General features: G+C 36.1%; 1 protein-coding gene across 1 annotated transcript in view; it reads right to left on the bottom strand.

Moving 5' to 3' along the window:
* Window positions 1–2,026: 2,026 nt before the first annotated feature.
* Window positions 2,027–25,193, bottom strand: part of LOC100301564 (TGIF-like) — a 160,532-nt gene continuing 137,365 nt past the window's right edge. The window contains exon 5 of the mRNA XM_032601516.1: window positions 2,027–2,323. Coding sequence (XP_032457407.1) covers window positions 2,281–2,323 — 43 coding nt within the window. The 3' untranslated portion in view covers window positions 2,027–2,280. The remainder of the gene's footprint in view (window positions 2,324–25,193) is intronic.

Below are 25,193 nucleotides of genomic sequence, written 5' to 3'. Positions count from 1 at the left end.
GTATATGTGTATGAGTGTATAGCGCTGCGATCGCTACAGCTTAGTAGCTGTTATAAATTTTTAAATGTAGTCAGTTGCTATTCGCACCTGACCGACACAGGTACTGCAAATAAAGGGCCTATATTTTGTGAAAATATACAACAAAAATTAATTTTCCAACATCGATTGTAATCTTTGCATATAAACGTCTAGATTCATCTCAGAAATTGTAATTATTGAATAATTTGTTTTCGCATTACGTCGAAAAGATGTACTTAATACGATGTTTTGCACGAGTTACTATTACTTTAGGATAAAAGAAAGGGCGGTAAAGAGCGATTTTTTTTTCTAAAGTACGCGGTTCTGTTGTATTTATTGTTCAATCGGGATTTTGCCACCTAACCGCAGCGCCACTTGAACGTTGCGGCGGCACCGTTCGACTGGTCCTCTGATAGCCCCTTAATAATCATTCTTGTTTCATTACAAAGCCCGCCATCGATATCCAAATTTCTTGAACAACTAACTATCGTACCTTTTTTTAATATTAATTTTTGTGGTGATAATCCTTTTGGTGTCGAATTTAGAGATTCAGTTGGTAACGGAACTGAACGATACTGCAGCACCAAAACTGTGTTAATTTTCATAAGGTGGCGAATTTAGGAAGCTGAGGAGATGAGATGATGTCGTCTGTGTTATATATAAATATAATGAATGGGTAAAATAGACGATATCTCCTCAGCTTCCGAATTGATCCACCAGGATCATGGCGGTATCGTTCAGTTGCCAATTGAGCTGTCTATCGAATTGTCATTATTTTCACTTTTAATTCTATCATTACTATAAAATACAAAACCCTTTTTTAGGCACGACCGTGACACGGAAGTGCCTTATAGTTTTGTCATCGAAAAATGTGTGAGATGCGATATCTCACGCAATTTTCGACCGATCGGGCTGAAATTTTGGGAGGAGTCTCCTCTTGCACAAACCTAAAAACTAATTTTTATCCCGATCGTCTACGTTTTTTTAAAATGCGGGCACAATTTGTTCAATTTTCGCGTGTTTTTTGAATAAAAATGTTGGTGTTACACGATTATCTCTAAGAGACTTTTAACAATCGGGCTAAAAATTTGTATGCGAACTCCCCTCGTAATAGTGAGGTGCCAAATTTATTTTGGGCTCGATCCTGTATGTATACGCAGAATGCGGTCACATTAAAAAATCGCTACAAACTGTTTTTTGGCTCTAACTCGAATATGCATTCTACAAAAAACAGTTAAACAGAAAAGTTGTAGATCTCAAAGAAATACAACTTTATCACATAACCAGTATTCATCATAAAACTTTGAGGCTATACATTATACATAAAAATCTTGAACGTAAAAGATGTAGATATTTTAAAAACACAACTTTTTACCGTGGCAACATTTTTTCAAAACGCTTATACATAAACAACAACCCTAGAACCGATTTTTGGTACATATAATTGAATAACAATTTCGGTGTGATAAGCCCTATCTGGCCCAAAAGCTTTAATTGCGCAATGCGAGCGTTAGCTAAAATCACTAGACGGAACGGTGATTTTCCTTCCGAAAGGATTGTTATTAATACACAAATCTTGTAAAAATGTATTTATTACTTCATAAGCATATCTAGATACCATCGATATTTCATCCCATATTATAATTCTAACATTTTTTAAAAACATTCCATATTTTGAGTTAGGACAAATATTACATGTTGTTTGTAACTGTTTTTGAAATACTATATAAATGTTTTATAAAACGGTTCATGTTTTTATTAATATCGAATAGCAATTATTTCCAACGTTGTTTAAACGCTAAGAAAACATTTCTAAAGCCAGTATTCACAAACTTATCAACATCAACAAGCTACATTATTTAAAACATTTTAAAAAGTTTTGTGCTATTAGGCATATTGTGTTTGTAATATTATATTATAGTATAATAGAAATATATATATATATATATATATATATATATATATAGCTGGAGAGAGTGGGGCAGGTCCGTAAATCAGAACACAAAAATTAGAGTAATAATCTAGAACTTGATTGATTAATCTAAGAATAACTTTGAGGCTTGACTCTTGATTACTGTAGACGTCCGTCTTGGTTGGCAGCCAGAGCAAGTGTGTCGTTCAAACTCGACTCCGGTAACCCTCGGCGTCCTTCGGGCTGCTTCAGCTGCGGGGGACCGTGAAGCGGGTTCTGACTCTCCTGGTCAGACTCGTGCTCTGCTTTACTGCTGGTGTCAGAAGAGCGCTGCAGAATCTGCTTGCGCCTCAAGCGTCGTTCTGGCGGCGCTGGTGGTTCCGCCACATATCCCTATCAAATATATTTACATTAAATTTTACATCAAATTTTATGTAAAGATTTTAAAATCTTATATGTATAATTTCACATAAAATCAATAAAATTGTAAAATTTTACGTAAAATTTTATATAAAATTGGACGTTAAGATCTATATGTAAAATTTTACATGAAATTTTACGTAAAGTTATTCGTGCATGTAATCATGCAATCATCACCAAATTATGCTGACGTCTGCATAATTCCGTAAAAGTCAGCATAATTCCTCTTTCGTTTCCAATTTTGTCAGCATAAGTACTGATCTCCTTGTTTATAAATACATATATATTTATATACATGTTTTAATAAGATCTCACAACCCGTGCAACTACGCATCCCAAGCTGATGTAAATCTTAGTTTGCTTTGTCTGTTAACTTTTAATAGTTGTTCTTAACAATCTTCTTTCGCGTCAATTCGCGTCAGAAAGCTGTCTGTCAGCAGAACAATTTTTAATTTGGAAAAGGTCCATCTTCGAAGAGGATCAGGACTTAACGTCTACACATTCCCAAGAATTTGAATGAACGAAGCAAACTATTTTACGCCGTCAAAGCAACACAGAATTGTGAAGAGAGAACTCCTGTGCCTTCGAGGCTCCGAATTCTACACCGGAGCTCAGAGAAAAACTTCAACCAGCAACCGCCGACGTACCTTACAAAAAAAACACTACACCAACGGACCCCTTGAAGCCGAGATCAACCACCTAAGCCTGCCCGGATCATCGAGGACCAATCATCACGCGCATTCAGCCGCCAGCGCTGATCAGCCGTTGGCGCGCGCGAATTGGCAGCCGCATCTACATCAGTCGCAACTACCTATCGCAGTCGCAGCCATGCCAAGAGCCGTCACGATGTCCATCACTACCGCAGTCAGCATTTCGATCAACCTACTGCAAATTCGACAACAACGCCAGAAGGCTCGTGCGCGCTACCAGACATCTCCGCGACCCAATATGAACTCGAGAATATAAACGAAAGAATAAGTAATCTTAGTTTAAACGTAACAAGTAAAATCACAAACGCAATTAGTAGAATGAGCATGCCACTGGCCGCGCGCGAAAGATTGAGCATAAACAAAAAGTGCATGGTAGGCGTAAAAAATTATTTCAATATTAGCAAACTCACTACAAGTGCCAATCCAGTAGAAAATAATCCACTGCCAAACCTAGACCGCGCACAGTACAAGGAAACAGGTAGGCTAAAAGACCACTTTCCGACGGCAACCAATATCGAAAATAGAGAGGCCATGAAGTTATCAAACGAAGAGTTCGAAATAATAAAATACCTTCGTGAAAATCGCGCAAATCGCATACTGAAGCCAACAGACGAAGTCTTTAAGGCACACGGTCGGGAAAAAACTCACTCTTCGCCAAGAAACACACACGAGATAATTTAAAAAACGCGATGTGTAAAAAACCGATATTAAAAGCGCCAGATTTATCTCAAGAATTCATCGTAACAATTGACGCAAGCGACTGGACCCTCGGCGCGGTATTAAGCCAAGGCGAATTAGGAAAAGACCTACCGTGCGCATATGCTTCTCGTTGCCTTAAAGGAAGCGAGCTTCGTTACCTTACACACGACAAAGAATTATTAACAATAATTTTCGCGAAAGAACAATTTACATAGTATTTATACGGTAGAAAATTAAAAATCGTAACGGATCACGAGGCCCTAAAACATTTTCACAATACAAAGAAATCCGACCTACGCTTGCTATTATGTACCAATAGACAACCAGCTTGTTGTCTATTATATAAAACTCAAAATCGATGAGTCAGAATAATATTTAGAACAGTGAAGTTGATGAGTATACTCTGTATACTCTGCGCGATCAGTTGTGTTTGTACACTCAACCTGGACTCCTATCCGTCGCTACCAAAGAGCTACCAGTCTTAATCTGTGATTTCGGTCTTTATAAAAAACTTTGCCTTGAATAAATCGTGAGAATCAGCCAACTACAAGTATCCTTTATTCGAATACACCCATCCTGTATAAGCCTGACTACAGTACAGCAGCAGTGATTTAGCCCAAGCAGTTAAACGCAAGTAAGTAAGGATAAATAAATAAAAGATCGAATTGGCGACTTAACAATTAAATATACTGTTAAATATTTGAAGTTCACTCAATGGTAGTTAATTCTTGTGGAATGTATTTTAAATGCTCCAATCAGATTGCCAGATTGATAAATTCTAACCAATCATAAGCACGATTTCAAAAACGTTCCACGAGAATTAATTACCGTCAAGTATATATCGTCGCTTCCTACGAAGAGTAGCACTGTTCAAATTTCCCGTCATAAGTAGCACAACTTATTTGACGCACGCTAGACTAGCACGCGCATTTGCCGCGAAAACTAGCACAACTCAAACTTTTCACAACGAATTTCTATACAAATTTCTCGATTTTTGCGAAAATGTCCCTTATGAACATTTTTAAATGTTCACATTTACAACTTTTTACTGAATTTAAAATTGTTTTCACAAATACAATAATTTTTACAAGCATTTTTTTAAATTGTTCACTTTTTGATAAATTTTCGAAACTATTTAAAACTTTGAGGTTTGCCTGTCATTGTCCAAGGTTTTCATGAACTTAACTAACCCAATAATCCAATAAAAACGTAAAATACTCACATTTTGAGTAATATAAGTCGCGAGTTGTGCTAGTCTTGGCGGGAAATACGTGAGTTTTGCTACTCTTGGCGGCATTTCTCTACTCTTTGAGGCAAATCGTGAGTTGTGCTAGTTTTTGTTTGAAAATTTGAACTGTGCTAGTCTTCGTACGGAGCGACGATATTGTTGTAATATGTGAATGTATACAGTCGTAATACATAAAACGGTACTCGTCGCGCCATCTACTGGTTGACGACGATTTCGTGCAACGAGACAAGCTCAAGCGAACGCGAGCATAATGCGCATGCCTCGCGTATATACTCTAAGCGCATACTATACTGTATACTTAGCTCCGTGGAGTCAGACTATGCGACACTGTAGTATACTCTCTCTTGCCTGTAAGACTCCGAGCCGAGCGGATGTACTGCCGACTATGGCTATTGCCATGTATAAATAAATTACTATTATTCATTTAACATTAACCTCAGTGTTCTCAATTTACCCACGGATTCCAACAGATATGAATATATTCAATACAGTCAACATTCTACAAAAGTAGTTATAGCTACTATTACACACCCTAAACCTACCTTACCCCAGCCTGCAAAATGATGATATTTATTGATTAATGACTTTATTGATATTTAAATAAATAATTTGAGGTGAGCAATTTCGAAGGACAAGGTAGTTGAATTGAGCTATTTAAAATCCATCGATTAGTATTTTTTTTATTGCAAATATCATTATTTCGCAGGCTGCGGTAGGGTAGGTACACCCTACTAAAAAAAAGCAGATAACAATCAGCTGATTATTAGCTGATAATCTGCTGATAATCATGTCAAAACTTATTTTTATTAAAGCTGATAGTTAAAACAATGCGTTTGTACGAAATTAAATGTTAATGATAATCAGCTTATTATCAGTAGGTGATAATGATCAAAAAATTTTTTTAAATATTGAATAATAAATTTTTGTAGCTTACAGCCACTGTTTTGGTGTTATTGTCTGGATGGTAAAACCGTATTGGTCCTCATTATGTAAATTTTATAAATTTTATTAATTTAAAACAACTACAAAAAATTATACTGAAGGTTAAAAAATTTGCGATGATTATCGCCTGATAATCAGCTGATTATCAATAGCATTTTATCTCATATAAACGCATATTTGTAACTATTAGCTTAAATAAAAATATTAAGCTGGTATCACCTGATAATCAGCTGACATTTTGGCATGATTATCAACAGATCATCAGCTGATTATCAACTAATAATCAGTTGATTGTCATCTACTTTTTTTCAGTAGGGCAGGACCGGTTTTAAAATTATAGAATAAAATAGAAACAAATTTTAAATGTTAAATAATGTTTTCAAACTCTTTATAATTATTTGATGACAGTATTACTTATATTAACAAAATCTAAACATTTTTTTATTCACATTTATAATATAATGTAAAATGTGATATTATAACAATCATAACATTTATATTCTGTACTAAAATGTAATACATAATACGATATTTTCTTTTATATTAAATGATAGCGATATCATCAATCCCGAGTGAAAAGAAAAATGAAAACAACTGAAAACAAAAGTTATGAACTGCAGATGATAGCAGAAAAATTTTGGAATTGAGACACCGACAACAATAATCTTTTGTTGTCTTCAGTTTTATTTAGTTTGCTAGATTCTTCAGTTGGATTTTTTTTCAGGTATAAAATTTTACGATTTTAAAAATAAATAGAAAAAAAATAAATACCACAAACAAAAACTATTAATAAGTAAAGACAACAGTTTTTTCATACTTCAAAACAGTTTTCTTCATTTTATAATTGTTGTATTCTACATTCACTAGTTTGTTCTCAATCAAAACAGCTATCTTCGGATTTCTACACATTTCTCTTAACTTTTTAAAAACACGCCTTAAATAACATAATAGAATCTAATTAACGTAACTATTAAAATCTGTTGAAATCTGGTACCATCCACAGTGAACTAAAAAAAAACTGAAAAAAAACTAATTATACCTGTAAATAACTGTTACTTTTGTCTTAATTCCGACATTCTTATGCTGAAAATTTCTGTTTTGTTCAGTTATCTTCTGTTTTAGTCTTCTGTTTTAGTGATGAAAACTATTATGGGCAGAATTTTTGTTTCACTAAGGATCAATATAAGCATGCAAAATTATGTAATTTTATACAAAATCATATTTTATATCCTTATATAAAGATCAATTAATTTTATTTTATTTTATTTAATACTCATCTGAATTATTAAATAAGTTAGTATTTAAAATATATTTCGATTCGTTCAAGCACATTTTCCGCCCCCCGTATCAGGAGATAACGTTCGATACACTTGCAAAAAGTTGAATTTTATAATTTTATAAATAGATATTTATAAAATATTTTAAAATCAAAATATTGCTCAGAATGCTTCAATGCATCTATTTTTGAATACAGTTTTACTATTTAAAAAATAATTTTCAATTATAACAAATTTAGAGTATTTTAGAAGTAAACCTAATAGAGCAGTATACCTAATAGTAGAGATCTTATTTGAGATTTTTTAATAGAAACCCTAGTGAAAATTAAAAAATGTAATAAAGTGTAATAAAATATAAGACAATGTAACAAATCGTACCATTTTGTACGTTTTTGTTGGATTTCGGACCTTTTTTACGCTTTATTACAGTTTGCTACATTTTATTACATTTTGTTACATTTTATTACAATTTATTATAAGTCCATTGATTCATGATTTCATCGGAGTCTCTTCTTTGAAATGACAAATGTAACAATACGTAAAAAAGTATAACAAAATGCGTCAGCCAGCAGTGCTCGGAGCGAGCGGTCGTGTTTTGCGTGCGCGTACGTTTTGCTCGCAGCAGTATATAAAAATTTGTATAAAAATGAAATTCAATCATGTTATTTTTGTTTAAATAACAACATATAATACTGTCCATATGGTGCCAATTGTCAAAACACCTCCGGATAAGCCGGATCGCAGTTTTTACAAATGTCATCCAAGTAAAATTGTGTAAACAGTGATTTGTATAATATGTGAGAACGCATATCATAAAAGTTATTTCGAGAAGAATAAAAATCCCGTGTACGTTGGTGAACATTTGATTATATGCCAAGAACATGTCCTAGGAGACCTAACCACTAATACCGAATAACATATGCTAAGTGATGTGGCAAAGAAAACCATTGCGCTTATAAAAATGAAAACATCAGAAGAAATCAGGGAACAACTACTAAAAGAAGTACACAATAAAAACAGCTGATAACATAATAACAATTATGGACGAGGAAAATGAAATGAAGAATCTTTTGGCAGAAAACACCCTATTGAAACAACTAGTAGCAGAACTGCAAGACAAATATCAGCTTCATAAAGAAATAACTGAAATGCAAAAACAAAAAAGCACAGTCACAGACGAATATTAAATCATTTGCAGAGGTTATAAGAGACGTAAAGCCGAAACCAAAGCGAGTCCCAAGTATAATGATTAAGGCCAATGACCCCAATCAGACAAACACAATGGAAGTGCTCAAGAAGTGTCTAGTTACAGAGAAGAACGTGCAAACTAAGTATATACGTAAAAAGAATGAAAGCGAAATAGAAGTCAGCTGTATGAATTCAAAAAGTCTAGAAACACTCGAGAACGTGTTAACAAGTAAACTTAAAAATTGTCAAGTCAAAGTAGAACAACAAGGTAATCCAAAAATAAAAATTGTTGGTATAGACAACGCTACAAACATGGATGAACTGTACATTGAAAGTGATATTAATACATGAAACTTTAAAAACTTTAACAGCTTATGTAAGGTACTGCACATGTACACCAATAAAAGGAACAAAACTAGCACAGTACTAATGGAATGCTCACCAGATATATACAAGTCAATACGTGAAAACAACAATAAGGTTTTTGTAGCACATCAGTACTGTAAAGCCTATGATCTGATAAACATTACCCCTTGCTACAACTGTGGAAGATACGGACATAGTGCATCAAAGTGTAGGAATAATCCTGCATGTATAAAGTGCTCTCATATACACAATGTGAGTGTGTGCAATAACAATAAAATTGAGTGTGAAAACTGTATATTTAACAATAATAAATTTAAATACTTAAAAAGAAGATAAATCTTAACTCTATTTGATTACCCAATCGCACCTGTATGACCGGCTTGGGATGAAACAAGTGCAATTAAACAAATACACACAATACAAACTAACAGGCTACTATACCCGAGGTCAGTAGCACCAGGAAAGAACGTGGGAAAAGTCCAAAGAGCTACGCAACTCCAAGGCACCAGTCAGCAGAATTATCCAGTAAACACAGCAGCAGAAGATATTCAATAATGGAAGCACAAATAAATTTGATTAAAGAAATACAAAATAGTCTAAATGAACAAGAGCGGATTTACAGGAATGTTGAGACTTTTAATAAGGATAGAAGTAGTAATAATGATCTTATCCTGTACTTAAACATCAGAAGCCTGAATACCTATTTCGAAAAGTTACAAATCCTTCTTAAAAGTCTAAAAATAAAACCATATGTTATTGTATGCACAGAGGTATGGGAATTAACAAACTATCAGTATTATAGAATAAAAGACTACAAATTATATTACAATCACGGCGACATCAATAAAAATGGTGTTGTGGTTTATTTAAATGAGAATGTTAAATATACTAATGATACGATTGTAATAGGTAAGCTTAAAATACTAAACACAATTATCTCCCTTAATAATAAAAAACAACTAAAGATCTCATCGTTATACAGATCACACGGACTAAGTTGTATAGAATTTAATCAGAATCTTAAAATCTATTTAGATAAAAAAAATGTAAAAAACCATATTATAATTGGTGATTTTCACATAAATATACAGTATTACAATCATATAAGTGTAGAGTTTCTAAACAACCTTCTAGAAAATGGTTTTCTACCAGGATTTACAAACACCACCAGACCAACAAACATAACTATAAATGAAGGAACGTGTATTGATAATATCTTTATTAAAACTGACTTCCTGAATACAAAATCGCTAACACTTATGACGCCTATTACTGATCATTATCCACTATTCTTGGAATTAAAAAATCGAACACTAAAACAAGATAACAAACAGTTAAAAGGAGACTTTTATCGTTACAATTACAAAAAACTTAATAACATTGCTAAGCAAATAAATTGGACAAGATTTAAGAATACAAAAGCTCCAAACGAAAATATAAACGAAATAATAAAAGAAGTACAATATTGCATGGAAAAATCAAAATACAAAAAAAAACCAAACCTGCATAATTTCAAAAAACTCCCAGGAAAGACTGGATAACAAAATCGATAGTAAAATCTTGTATTACGAAAGAAACTGTAAAGGGTGTGAATTCGATCAACGAATAACCCGTAAAACGACTGGATCGCGTTCCCTCGATGCGGCGGAGGATTCCTCTCCGCCCGCGAAACACCTCCGTTGCATACAGTTGTTTCAGCTGCTTCTGTTTGCTGGGTCTACGCGCCGCCTGGTGCGTGCTCGGCTGCTCAACTGCGTTAAATAAGTACTATTAAATAACGCCCGCGGAGGTGGCGGTATTCGCAGGAAGGAACAGGGATCGGAAATAAGCGAACGAGGTTTAGAAATGACGACAAATCAAATAAAATAAAAAGACTAAGGTTATATTTGCCAGTCGCGAAATAAACGTGAAGTTACAATAATGAAATAATAATACGCGAGTCGCCAACAACTTTGCGACTCGCCGCGACGCCAGAATAATCGCGCTCGCACGAGTGTATCGACGTGAAGGTCGCGCGTGCCGGATCACCCTCGCATGGATGATATACACTCACACATGCACTCTCTCCCATGCACTGCGCGCCACACAAACCTTCTCTCTTTCGTCGACGACGTTCCTGGTCCCGGACAGGCCGCAAGACTTGGTCACCACGCTGGACCACTAGGCTAAGGACAGGAACACCTGGACTCCGCGTCTCACTCACTCACAAATTACACCTCTATCCGCTGGACACATCAAAGCACACGATATTGCGAAGCTTTTGGAATTCTAGCGAAGTCGCGTGTTTACCTAGCGAAGGCCGAGAGCTATCTGAGCGCGCACCTGAAGGATTAGCCCGTACGCTCGCTCTCTCTCTCTCTCTATTTCTTTCGCGCCTATTGCCGAATTCGCACGTGTTTATTATCGCGCACGCGACTCTACGCGGTTTCGGCGCGGCGTAGCGGTACTCATACCGCTACGAGTTGGCTGTGGTGCTCAACTCATTACAAAACATTATATAACAAACTTAAACAACATCCGCATAATGAAGAACTGAAGGAAAATTATAAACATTTCGTTAAAACTCTAGATAAAGTTATTAAGGCAGCGAAAATTGATCATGAAAAGAAAACAATTGAAAAAAATAGTGATGATCCCGGAAAACTCTGGGCCTGCATTGATAGCAAAATAGGCAAAAATAAAAATAAACCTAAGACTACTATTAGTCAACTAAAAACTTAAGACAATACAATAATCACAAATAGGATAGAAATCACAAATAAAATGAACGAATATTATTGCAAACTTAATGAAACATTGAATAATAAAATAACTACACCAAGTAATAAAACCTAAAATGACCTAAAAGCAATCCAAAAACAATCTACATTAAACCAACCAAAGAATTAGAAATTATAAAAATTATAGATAACATGAAACCAAAAAGCGGAGGTATAGATAAAATAAGTGCAAGGATACTCAAAACTATTGCTGCTATTATTGTAGACCCCCTGGCCCACGTTATAAATCAATGTATTGAAATGGCGATTTGGCCAGATATGCTGAAGTAATACCAATATACAAAGCTGGGGAAAAAAATGAAATGGGTAACTATAGACCGATATCACTAATATCAAATATTGCTAAAATCTTTGAAAAAGTTATACACAGGAGAATTATAGACTTCGTAAGTCAAAGTAAGATATTAAGTACAAATCAATATGGATTTATGAAAAACATTGGAACCAAAGATGCTTTGAACATGATCTCTAAAACAATATACGAAAACCTAGATCAGAGTACACAGATAGCTATACATTCCTAGACCTGACAAAGGCATTTGACACTGTAAATCATAAAATACTATTAGACAAGCTTTATGCATACGGTATGAGAGGTAAGGGTCATTAACTTATTACGAGTTACTTAAACAATAGGAAACAAAAAGTAAAAATAGGTTCACATACGAGTGATTTCGAAAAAGTAAATACTGGTGTCTCACAAGGGACGATACTTGGCCCTTTGCTTTTCATACTTTACGTAAATGACTTACTGATGAATATGCCAGAAAATTCTATAATATCCTATGCAGATGACAAGGCAGTGATAGCTAATGGAAAAACCTGGTTTGAAGTTGAAGTAAAAATGAACAAACACCTTGAAGATATCTCTACATGGCTCAGGCTCAATAAACTAACATTAAATATTCAAAAAACAGTATAAATAAATTTTGGAAACCTTTGCGATAGCGTACCAAAGAAAATTAAATTTAAAATAAATCACGAAATACTAAAGAGAGTAAATGAAACGAAATACCTAGGCCTAATATTTGATTCTAATATGAGATGGGATAAACATATTCAATATCTCATAAATAAAACTAGATACCTCATTTTTATTTTCAGTAAAATTTCCAAATCCATGGATACATCTACTCTAAGAATAATTTACTACGCATTTTTCCACAGTCTGATTAACTATGGAATAGTTGCGTGGGGTGGTGCGTACCAAAATAACTTGCAACTGTTACAAACGGTCCGAAAAAGAATCCTGAAAATTATAAATAAAAATACTTTCCAAAGAGCTTAACCTACAGCAATTATTCGCATACAAAAGTCTACGTTATCATTGTACTAACTTTAAAGATCAGTTTATTAATTCAACAAGCGGAACAAGAAATAAACTAATAATCCTACCAAGGTATAACAAAACTGTAAGCACAAAAAATAATTACATCAAAGCTATTAACATCTATAATAAACTACCGAATGATCTCAAAATCATAGACATGCGGAGAAAAATAAATATCAGAAAAATACAAGACTGGTTAAGAATTAATGAGTGAAAAAAGAAATACCACGACAATAGACTGCCAGCAACTGAAAATATGGCTCTCTGAGATAGGTAACCAAGATCAATGTGAGCGTAGATGTGTAATATACTCACAAAAACAGAATTTAATACAGCAAAGGAAAGAAATGAATAATGATCGACAAGGAACTGCAGAAAACTCTGTATATTTAGATATTAGTACCTACATTTGCGCAAAAGGCAAATGTAATTCATACAATATACGCAAACATTGTCGTATCTCCACCTACAATTACAACAAAATTAATAATACATATCCAAATATTATTGATAGTTTAGACGATATAACAAACGATATTATATATACCTGGATGTTCAAAACAAAAAACAATAAGGGTAATATCAAATTCATTAAATTTATTAAAGGAACATGTAATGACTTGGAAAACATCAAAAATCCTAATATTGAAAAATATAAACCAATTGAAACGGTCTTCTCCATGATAGATGGAATGGCTGCAGAAAATAGCAACAAAGCAAGAAATAGAGAAGCGACTGCCGCGCCTGGACAGAAAATCACGGAATCAGCCAGCCATAGAATGACCTATGGCGGCATTAACTATCTAGGATCAAACAAAGCCTTTTTCTACTTTGACAGAGGAATAAGAGGGAAACAGGTTTTTACACTCACAAGGAAAGGTACCCAACCCGAACTCACCGATTTTGATGATTTTCATATATGTTGTAGAACATAAAAAAATAAGAGACACGTATTTTTTTTTATCGGCTAATTTTCACTTTTAAGGGGTAAAAACCTCCCCTAAAGTTAACCCCCAAAAAGCGTTTTTTTTAAATATCTCGGCTTAAAATTAATATTTTTCAATGAAACAAATTGGAGGTTATTTCTTACAAAAAGAGCAAGTATTTCATGGTGATTTGAAGAGTAAGGGTAGCATCCCCTATTTTATAGGGGTTGAAAACATATATTTTTTGGCATAATTTTATAATAAAAATGTTTAAACCGACTAAAAAAAATTGGAAAAAATGTTTAAACATCCTTAATAACAAAATTTAGTTGACGTCTTTCGGTGTTTTCATAAATATTACCCCTAAGGGGGTAAACCACCCCTAACACAAAATAACTGTAAATATGTAATTCAATACATAATATTTCGTAGAAAGTTTGTATATAGAGGTTTTCGAGGTCGCTGATTACAAATCGGTAATATGTCTATACTCGTGTCTACGGTAAAGCATAGGCCTTCGGCTTGTCTGGAGGTTAGGGGTTTGGAGTCGTTTGGTTAAAATGCACAACCATTTAGGCTATTTGTTCTTTAGGGGTTTAGGGTTTAAGGCTCTTTAGTTCACATGTACAGGCTACAAAGATAACACATTTATAACAAGTTTTTATGAAAGTTAAAATTTTTTTTCGACATTTTCGTCCACCACATTGGTTCCGCCATTTTGAATTTTCAAAATCTGATATCAGATTTGCAAAGAGCGATCTCGAAAACCCTTATATACAAACCTTCTACAAAATATTATGGATTGAAGTATACTTATAGTTATTTTGTGTTAGGGGTGGTTTACCCCCTAAAGGGTAGTATCTATGAAAAAATCGAAAAACTTAATTTGTTTATTATAGATGTTTACAAATTTTTTCCAATTTTTTTAGTCGTTTAAAACTTTTTTATTATATAAAATTTTTTTTCGATATTTCCGTCCTATTGGTTCCACCATTTTGAATTTTCAAAATCTGATAACAGATTTGTAATCAGCGACCTCGAAAACCTCTATATACAAACTTTCTACGAAATATTATGTATTGAATTACATATTTACAGTTATTTTGTGTTAGGGGTGGTTTACTCCCTTAGGGGTAATATTTATGAAAACACCGAAAGACGTCAACTAAATTTTATTATTAAGGATGTTTAAACATTTTTTCCAATTTTTTTTAGTCGGTTTAAACATTTTTATTATAAAATTATGCCAAAAAATATATGTTTTCAACCCCTAAAAAATAGGGGATGCTACTCTTACTCTTCAAATCACCATGAAATACTTGCTCTTTTTGTAAGAAATAACCTCCAATTTGTTTCATTGAAAAATATTAATTTTAAGCCGAGATATTTAAAAAAAACGCTTTTTGGGGGTTAACTTTAGGGGAGGTTTTTACCCCTTAAAAGTGAAAATTAGCCGATAAAAAAAAATACGTGTCTCTTATTTTTTTATGTTCTACAACATATATGAAAATCATCAAAATCGGTGAGTTCGGGTTGGGTACCTTTCCTTGTCAGTATCTTCTCTCAAATTACAGTCACCGTATAAGGACATAGTAATAATAGATGAAATAATTTTTACATCAGACTGTAAATGTGACTCATCTAATCAGCACAAAGAAATGTTTCCACATTATAGAGTTACCTGTGCGGTTGGACTTACGTGCTCGGCTAGACTCAACTCAATAGAGAAAATGTCGTACATAAGAGAAAAAAATGCAACAACGGATAGATTTATGACAGCAAGACATATGTTATTGCGGAACTGGTAAAATAGTGCGAAATATGAAAAATGCCATTATACAAAGTTAGAATATAATATTTTAAATGTTAAGTTTTTTCTTTACAATACCAAATTACAATACAAAAACATAGAATCTAAAAAATTGTGCAATATAATCTTATTTAATGAGGTCTTTAATGTCGTAGCATTACTCGTATAAAAGACCAAATCATAGAATAACTAATAATTAAGAAAATGTTAACAAAATTTTTATATATTAATATTAAAAGGATTATATGTCACTGTTAATTTTTTTTATTAGAAAATAATATATATTGTCATCAAAGTTGGGACGAAGAGAGCCTAAGGATTCTTGTAACCCAACATACGTTTGTATGAATGAGAAGGGTGGTATGAACTGTGTCTGGAAGTCCGACATGGTTCCATGTTATCCTTAAGCATGAATGGAGATTGTATGGTATGTTGTATGACTGGATGTTATGTTGTTGCTGAAGAAATAGCAATAACTAACCAGTACACATGTATTCTTAGTATTGTTAATCCGGACCTGCGAACAGGAAATATTGTTATCCTCTGCAGGATTGCGTCGTTATAGTGTGTTATTGTGCAAATAATATCAAGTCTGTATCGAATGCAATTGTAACTCTGGAGTTTTGTAACTTTGAAGTTAAATAAATAAATGTAAAAAATTGTCTGTAAGCGTAATATTATATAAAAAAATGGCGACATTTTTATTTTCTTACTTCTGCTGACATTCTTTTAATTTTTCTTACAATTTCTTATGCATTGTTACATTTTATTATAAAATTAATAATTAAAAATATATATTGACTATATTAGGCGGTAAAATAACATATGTAATAAAATGTAAAAAAAGTTAACAAATCTGAGAAATGTAAGAAAGTGTACAAAAACGTACGAGAAAAAAGGTCTGAAATCCAACAAAAATGTACAGTTTCTTACATTTACTTACATTTTTTTACGTTTTATTACGATTTGTTAGAATTTATTACATTTTTATTCCACTAGGGAATGACTATAGATAATTGATCAAAACGTTAAAATATTGAAAATTTACATCAGCTTGGGGTGTGCAGTAAATTCGTTTAACATATATTTAAATATTATAGTAAACATATATAATACATAAATCAATGTATATAATTTATTGTAATGTTTATTTAAAACATCTATTTGATTTTGTGTATAATATACAGAATATCGCAGACTGATATTCTATTGGAAGAGAGGGATAATCCCCCGGATAACCTTTCGAGAGCGCTATGCTTGTTGCATACTAAGCATCCGGATGATATGTCGGTAGATGAGATCAACAGTTCATTCTATCGGCCGGGTTCATGCATCAGAGAGTGAATGACTCCGTCAGCTCAGCGGAGCTCCTTATATGCCCGGGGCTATCCCTCTCTTTAATGCTTTATACACGCTCGCCATCTACCTGCGCTCAGGTAGATTATTACACATTTGACGCTAGCGCCACATTGTCGGTAACTTGCCGATATCGGCAAGTTATCCATTGCTGCTCTCTTACCTACCAGGTGGGACCGCTGTCTCTCGCTCGTGCAAAAATACAATCGCTAAATCTCGATTTATGCACGTTATTTCATAAAATATCGTACAATACTAGTGCGGTGAAGGGATTTCACCCTCGTGAGGGCTTATCACCCTCGCTTCGCTCGGGCCATATTGTTCCCACGGGGGTGAAACTACTTTACCGCACTAGTATCGTAATATACTTTTAATATAGAGTAGATTATTTGTGTTTTATATTTCTATTATTATAAATTTGTGGATTATATATATATATATATTATATATATATATATATATATATATATATATATATATATATATATATAATATATATATATATATATATATATATATATATATATATATATATATATATATATATATATATATATATATATATATATATATATATATATATATATATATATATATATATATATATATATATATATATATATATATATATATATATATATATATATATATAATATATATATATATATATATATATATATATATATATATATATATATATATATATATATATATATATATATATATATATATATATATAAGTTGAATCAATATTTAAATATAATGAGCGAGAGTTAGAGAGTAAGCTTTTAGCTTGTATTTATTAATTTTAATATTCTAATACCTAATATTTCTTGTATTTGCGAATTTGAATTGTAATTAGTTAAATAAATCAATGACTGCTTTAGTAAAAACTTTTTGCTTAGTGCCAAATGTTTTCAGTACCACCATGAACAATATCAAATACTAACTCAAGTTTTCCGGAAAATTCGGTCTCCTTAAATTTATTGCTGTCTTTAATTTTTCGTTTTTGTATGGCTTGATATTCTAAATATAATTTATTTAATTTATCATAATAACGTTGTTGTTTTTGAGTACCGATTTGAGCGTTATTTAAAAAAAACTCTACTTCTTTTATATCTATAGTGATAGAATTTTTAATAGCCATTTTCAAATATCGAGTCTTAAAAAATAAATATCTAACTCTTCGGATAAAAAAATAATTAATTAAAAAATAAAAATGTAAAATTTTCTGATTATTTAGTAAATTATCACTCGTAATTTGTGATGTTGTGCTGCCAATGAGATGAATATGATCTAAGGGTGAATTACATACTGTGCTTTTATTTTTATTGTAATTTACAAATTCTGATTATCCTTAAGAAAATAAAAAGATACGTATTTCAAGAAGAAATAATATAGGGCTAATTAATTATTCCTATAGGAATTATTATTATTTTCTTATAAGAAAAAAACCACTGCCAATTCATGGGCACGTAGCTTCCTCCAATTAAATTTATAGGTCCAATAAATGAAATATTGTTTTAATATACAGTATATCTGCCTGCTAATGTATGAGGCGGTTTTTGATACATAATTTAATATATAAGTTTTGGATGGTTCCCCAGGTAGAAATTGGCCGATTTAAAATTGTGAAAAAGCTAAAAACTTGGTAGTTTTCTTTGTCAGTCCTTGTTACAAGATGTAACGCTTTTTATCCTAGTTCTTTGGCAGTTCTTAGATAGAGCTGTTTTTAAAAAGTAATGCGCAAGATAGTTGGTCAAATGACAACGTTTACTTTGCTCGGTTGGCTAAGGCACGCGACTATCCTTGTGCAGGGCTCGGGTTCGAGTCCCCGGTCGCTCGAAATTTTTCGGATGATTTTTCGCATGCAAATCATTATTCTATATAATTTGATTTAAAAAAAACTCGAATACAAGCCTGCTAGTAATGATTTTCCAATTCTAACCTCGAATCGCCATTAACCACGTGCACCTGTGTCGTATTATTTTACCAACTATTATCGGAAGAAAATAGTTAAGAATACTCAATCTAAAAACTGCCAAAGAACTAGTTTAAAAAGCGTTACATCTTGTAACAAAAACTGACAAAGAAAATCACCAAGTTCTGAGATTGACAACCTCAGAACTTCCAAATAACTTGGATACCGTTTCTACCAGGGTCATTGTCCAGAAGTTCGCAGACCCCTTGTTAAGTGACGAAGTTACTGGATGAATATTCAGAAATATTAAATTAAATGAAACAAAGACAGCAGGAAAAATCCAGAAACTTCGACGCTGAACGAGCGCAAGAAGTATCGGAAGCGAATATAAAATCTAAAATCAAAACTCTCAAACCCACCTACCCCACGCACAACATGTTTATATAAAAAACATAAACTTTAAAACCGACCTACCCCATGCACTGCACGTTTACGTACTCAGCATAGAGGAGAAAAGGAAGCAATTGCGTGAATTATTGTATACTAGCATGTATACAATATGTTGTAGTTCCAATAATTTGTACATGTACAGAGCTATTGTAAGCGACATAAGCCGCGCATTTCCTATAAAATTCTCTTGACGCGTGGATTAAAAATTAATGGATGCTTCAAATAAGTACACTCAACTCATAAAATGTCGACGAGTATGTTTACGTAACTTGAACATAATTTGTTTTTTTAGAATAAAAAATGCAAGAGTAAAATGACTGCGAAGCTGTAGTATTGCTGTGAATCTCGTTCGCCTTCCTTCGCTATGCTGAGTTCTAAAACTCGCAGTGCGTAGGGTTAGCGTGGTGTAGTTGGGTTAAAGACTTTGATTTTTTATTTTATTTTCGCTTTGCTCGCCTTCCTCCGATGTGCCGAAGTGTTATTTAAATAGTTTCTTGAGCTCAGGGAGCAGAAGGGAGCTAAGTTTAAGCGCTTTAGTTTTTGATTTTATATTCGCTTCGCTCGCCTTCCTCTGATGTGCCGAGGTGTTGTTTAAATGAATTACTAAGCTCGGAGAGCGTGATGTAGTCGGGTTTAAGCGCTTTGGTTTTTGATTTATACTCGCTTTGCTCGCCTTCCTCCGATGTGCCGACGTATTGTTTAAATAAATTATTAAGCTCGGGGAACGTGGCGTATTTGGCATTATGCGCTTCGGTTTTTGATATTCTACTTGCTTCGTTTGCCTTCCTTCGATGTGCTGAGGTGTTGATTAAATAAATTATTGAGTTTGGGAAGCGTGGTGTAATTAGGTTCAAGCGCTTTGGTTTTTGATTTATACTCCCCTTCCTCGGATGTGCTGAAGTGTTGTTTAAATACTGAGGTCGGAGAGCTTGGTGTATTTGGCATATAGCGCTTTGGTTTTTGATCTATACTCGCTTCGCACGCATTGTTTTGATAAGCTGAGGTGTTGTTTAAATACTGATCTCGGTGAGAGTAGTATATGGGCTGGTATGGGGAGACTGCGCGTGGCCTAGAGTGACGTCACCAGTCCTGTGGCTGGCGCCAGTTGTTTATATAAACAGAAGGTCATGTTTATATCAACAGTAGCTGAAAAGGTTAATAAACACGATTTACGACCGCTACCGTCATACTGCAACGCACGAGTCTCTTGTCGGCTATGCGTAAAAGAGCCGTACGTTGTTGGCCGTCCGTGTGACAAAGAGCGTTCAGTACAGCTTCTCGTTTTCTGTTGAAATGCTTGGTGTCGAGCGCAGCCTCGGGTATACAACAGCCAGCCTGTTTCTTCTTCGATTTTTTTGGCGCCATAGCTTTTCGCCTACTGTCTATGCCGAGAGCTCTGTACACCTATTCTGTATTTTCACTTTTTACAGAATTTCGGCACGTAGGCGTACTGAATATCGTCGCTTGGAAATATACACGAGCGAACCCTATACTCGTCCACGGCCGTTTGAGTTAGATCGAGAAAAAGATACGAGTGAGGTCCGCGCGTAGCGTCTATGTAAGCCTCCTGCAGAAACCTCAGATCTTCCGTATAAATTTGTCGCGCGAGATGCCGAATCTGAGCTCTGTCGCGAGTATTTTTTTATGCGTCACCAGAAAGACCGACAAATTCAAATAATGAGACGAACGCGAGAACAAATCCAGAACTATATCGTTCGATGATTCTCGTATCAAGTCGTCGAGAATCAGTAATTTGTTCTTTCCCGTATCCACGGAGTAATCGCTTCGCTGCGGAAGTCCCTCTCGAAACTCGATAGGTACAGCAGCACTCCCGCCAATTTTGAATTCACTATGCTACACGATTTGACCTCTTCTCGCGTGACGACAGTGTGATCTGGCAATCTTTTAATAGAATTAAACTTAAGATTAATGCATTCATTCTCTTCATCAGGCTTAAAATAATTTTCAATCATACTCTTAATGCTAGGATAATTTATTCTCAAAGAATTCGAGAAATTTAGCGAGATAACCTTGACTTTACATTTTTCGGATACCTCGCAGTTCTCGAATTGACGGTTCTGTAGCCGTAAAATTTTGGACCACCTGAGAGGAAGCTCGTAATGTAAGTCCCTTCGTCGAGCTCGTTGGTCATATCGCCGAGCAACGAGCCTAACGGGGCCCTGTATTCTTGTGCGTTTTCGTTGCACACAAATATGCACGAATCAGTGTCGCAGTACAGCGTTCGCTTGCCAAGCTTCTCCAAATACGAAAATAGTTTCAAGCGGGCCAGAGTTGTCGTGTAGGCTGCTATAACTACGTTCATATATGGAGTAGACTCCACAGCATCGTCGATGTACTGCCAGTTCGCGTACATCACCTCCTCGTTGACCAGCAGGAGACTCAAGACCTCTTTATCTTTGGCCGTTAAAAGTTTAAGGAGGTCTTCGCGCTCAAGATCGCGCTCAAGATCACCGTCAGTTTTAAATTATCGCGCTGTCCGAACTTACCCCAGAACGAGTTCAGACAGAGCTTCGCAACAGTGCGCAGGCCAGGGTTTTTCGCGATTTTTTCCAGATCGAGCGATATCCCCTCATTTTCGCGATACTCGCGAACGTAACGCGCTTTCGATTCCGCGTCAACGCACCAAGCTGGAAACCCCGATGCTCCCTGCTTTAATCGTAAGAAAGTGTCGATATAGCCAGCGAAAAGTCCTCCTTCACCTGTGAGCGGATCGTACTCGGTCATAATATACTGCCATATGATGAATATTTCAGTTATAGTATAGCCGAGTTCGATGGCTTTTCGCAGCTCATCCGCCACCCAGGTTCCGTTGAACTCTCGCTGACTCGCATCCGGGTGGCAACAATCGCTCTGCCGCATCTCTTCGCAGCATGCACGACACAGTGCGAAGAGAAGCTTGCCATGCATTTTTATCGGCAAAAGAGGCTGATACAATTTTCTCGGCGGTAAAACCTTACATTTTACCAGCCCATCTATGGCCGAAAAATTGTTGAGATTGCCATCCGTCAGCTCATCAGATTCCTCGCCGACGTAAACCTTTGGATGACCGAGCGGAAATCTGCCTCGTTTACAAATGTAAGGATACAGCGAGCATATATCTGTATACAGAATACGCTCGCCTGGCTTAGCATCGTAAACTGCGACGAAATTTTCGGACCGTCCGCCGAAGAACGCGTCACGAGGATTAAGCGTTATTTTGCTGATGAGCGGATGCTCCGACAGGTACTTGGCGGTTTCGGAGTTTTCACGCTTGACTCTGTCAAACTCGCACTCCCAAATTTCGCGCGTCTCGTAACCGAGCTGTTGGATCTGCGCAATTTTAGCGCGTGTACTCTCGAGCAACGCGTCGAAAGTACGACCCCAGGCATTCGGCTTGTTGCGATTGTTTTTGAAACATTCAGGGCAGCCATGCATATAGAAGCCCTGGTTTTCAAAAACAATGGGATTTTTTGCTGGATTGGTAGATGGTAAGAAACCGTCGACCAAAAATCCCTCGGGAAGCCGATATTCGCGCGCTCTGCCTGCGTGCACGATTTCGCGACCGATCTCTCGCTCGCACTGCAGCAGCCACTCGACGGCTTTTTGGGAGTGCTTGTCGGCGCGCCTTTACCCGCCCCTGGGGACTATTTCTATAGTCTATGGCTTTAAGAAATTTTTTCTATAGAGATGAGAGCACGCGGACGCGATTGTAGCCACTACAAACGGGTCCGTGTCTCCGACCTCGAGAAAAATTTTTCTGAAAGCCACACACGCGCGACGCAGAATCGTCGAATCCATGCGACAGTAGTCGACGATTTCCTTGCTAAGATCGAATACTGCGTTCGCTGCACGCATCTCGCTGTGCCACAGCAAGAACTGCTCGCGCTCGCTCGACGACATAGTGTCGGGCGAATAATAGTGCGCATCCGGTATGGCGCCACGGTATTCGGCGTTTGCCGAGGTGTTAAAAAGGCGCGGAAAACGGCCTTTTTGTAGTCTCACCTAAACCAAATGTAGCAGGCAACGCGGCCAACTTCATTTGAAAATAGCTGAGACTATCGATGAACTTTGTGCGTCCATACCGGATGCACAGTATTTTCTGACCATTCAGTATGATGCTTGGCGGGCAATTTATTTTACGTTCGACAAGCCGTCGTAAAACGAATTGCGCATCGTACCCTCGTGCATTGTGCGTGATGCATATGATATTTTCAAAGTCCGTTTTGTCGCGTACTACAAGCTGTAGCAGCTGACCAACGGGATCTTCGGTAAATACATGCTCGCGCACACCGCACGAGGGGCACTATTCTGAAATGTCGTCAGAACGTATGCACTCCGTGCAGACTTGCTGTGCAACGCAGACATGCGGGACGTGCATCTTTATGCTTTCATCGCCTCGATACGATGCTTCTTGCATCGTTTCCAGATCGTAGAAAACATAAAGATATTTTTTCGCTGAAGCATGAATTTTTACGGCTGTATAAAACAGTATTGATTATAAGCGTGTATCGACTTGCAATGTCGACACCAATTTTTGCCGCACTCGTGCTTACCGCGCTGCCGGGTCACGCTTTTGCAGCAGGTAAGACAAATCTGCAGCACATCGCACAATCGCTTGTACTTCGCTTTGTATGATCACGCAACCGAACGGTTGCGAAAATATACATCGCCGAAAAACCTGCGATTGCACGATGCGCATTTTTGCAAAGCGTCGTTCTCGCTACAGGGTGGCGAGACGAAGCAGCGCGAACACAGCTGTCTACAGTTGTGATCCTCGATATTACTGTAGCCGCGATTGCAAAAAGTACAGAAGAATGTTGCCTTCGCAGCTCCAAAAATATTGACGATCACGTCGTAATGAAGCTCGGAGTAGAGCAAAAATATTACGGTTGTGCAGGTATCGCAGCGTCCGTCAAAAAATGGTGCTTCACCGCTGTCCGTCGAGTCTTTCTCGTAAGCAACTAAAGTTGTACCACGAGCAGTAAAATAATGCTGGAATTGACGAAGCTCTTGTACACCACAACCTTCGCGAGGTACGAGAACACCGGCATCCTGGCACAATTTTACAGCTCGCTCATGCTGGAGTCCACTCGGCTCGCATCGCCGGGGTATTATTCGTCTGAAGCGCGATTTTCGCCTCGCCTACAATGAGCGCTCTCGGCAGACAGAGATTTTCACCATTGCTGATCTGAATGATGGGCCGTTGAGAAACCCTGTCAACGGTCAAGTTTTTCCGTCGAGCGCCACCTGCACCTACAGGCATCTCTACGACGGTCAAACAAACGGTAAATGACTCGTCGACTCGAAAATTTGCGTTGCTCTGAACGAGTCCAGACACCACTGACCATAAATCATCGCCAGTCAGCGCGCTCGCGAGACGATACGAGAGCCCGACCAACCCGTTTGCGAAATATTCGCTAGAGATTGAAACACCGACGTGATCGCTCCCACTTTTGATTAGAGTTAGCAAATACTCGTAAATGTCACGTATTGCTAACTCAACCCAGCTGAGCATGTTGGTCCCACGCGGTGGTTTTTTAATCCGTAGTGTCAGACGGCGAGCGTCTGTACGGAATTTCCGTACGCGATGCACCGTATTCGCGATAATTTCGAAGCGACGATAACGTTCATCGTCACAAGCTTCCTCCTCCTCCTCCTCCTCCTGATCCGAATCAGAAGCTGCAGCAGAACCGCTTACAATACTATTGTTCGGTGACGGTGCCTCTTAGCTCGAAGTATTGCCGCCGTCACCGCCGCCGCCGCCACCTACCTGCGATATGCCGATCGCTGTGCTGTCATCGATGATCGGGTGAACCGCATCGTAGAACCCGACCTCCTG

Source organism: Nasonia vitripennis (assembly GCF_009193385.2).
Source record: "Nasonia vitripennis strain AsymCx chromosome 2 unlocalized genomic scaffold, Nvit_psr_1.1 chr2_random0005, whole genome shotgun sequence".
NCBI classification, from domain to species: domain Eukaryota; kingdom Metazoa; phylum Arthropoda; class Insecta; order Hymenoptera; family Pteromalidae; genus Nasonia; species Nasonia vitripennis.
The sequence above is the reverse complement of the archived record's forward strand: the minus strand, read 5'-3'. Positions and strand labels throughout refer to the sequence as shown.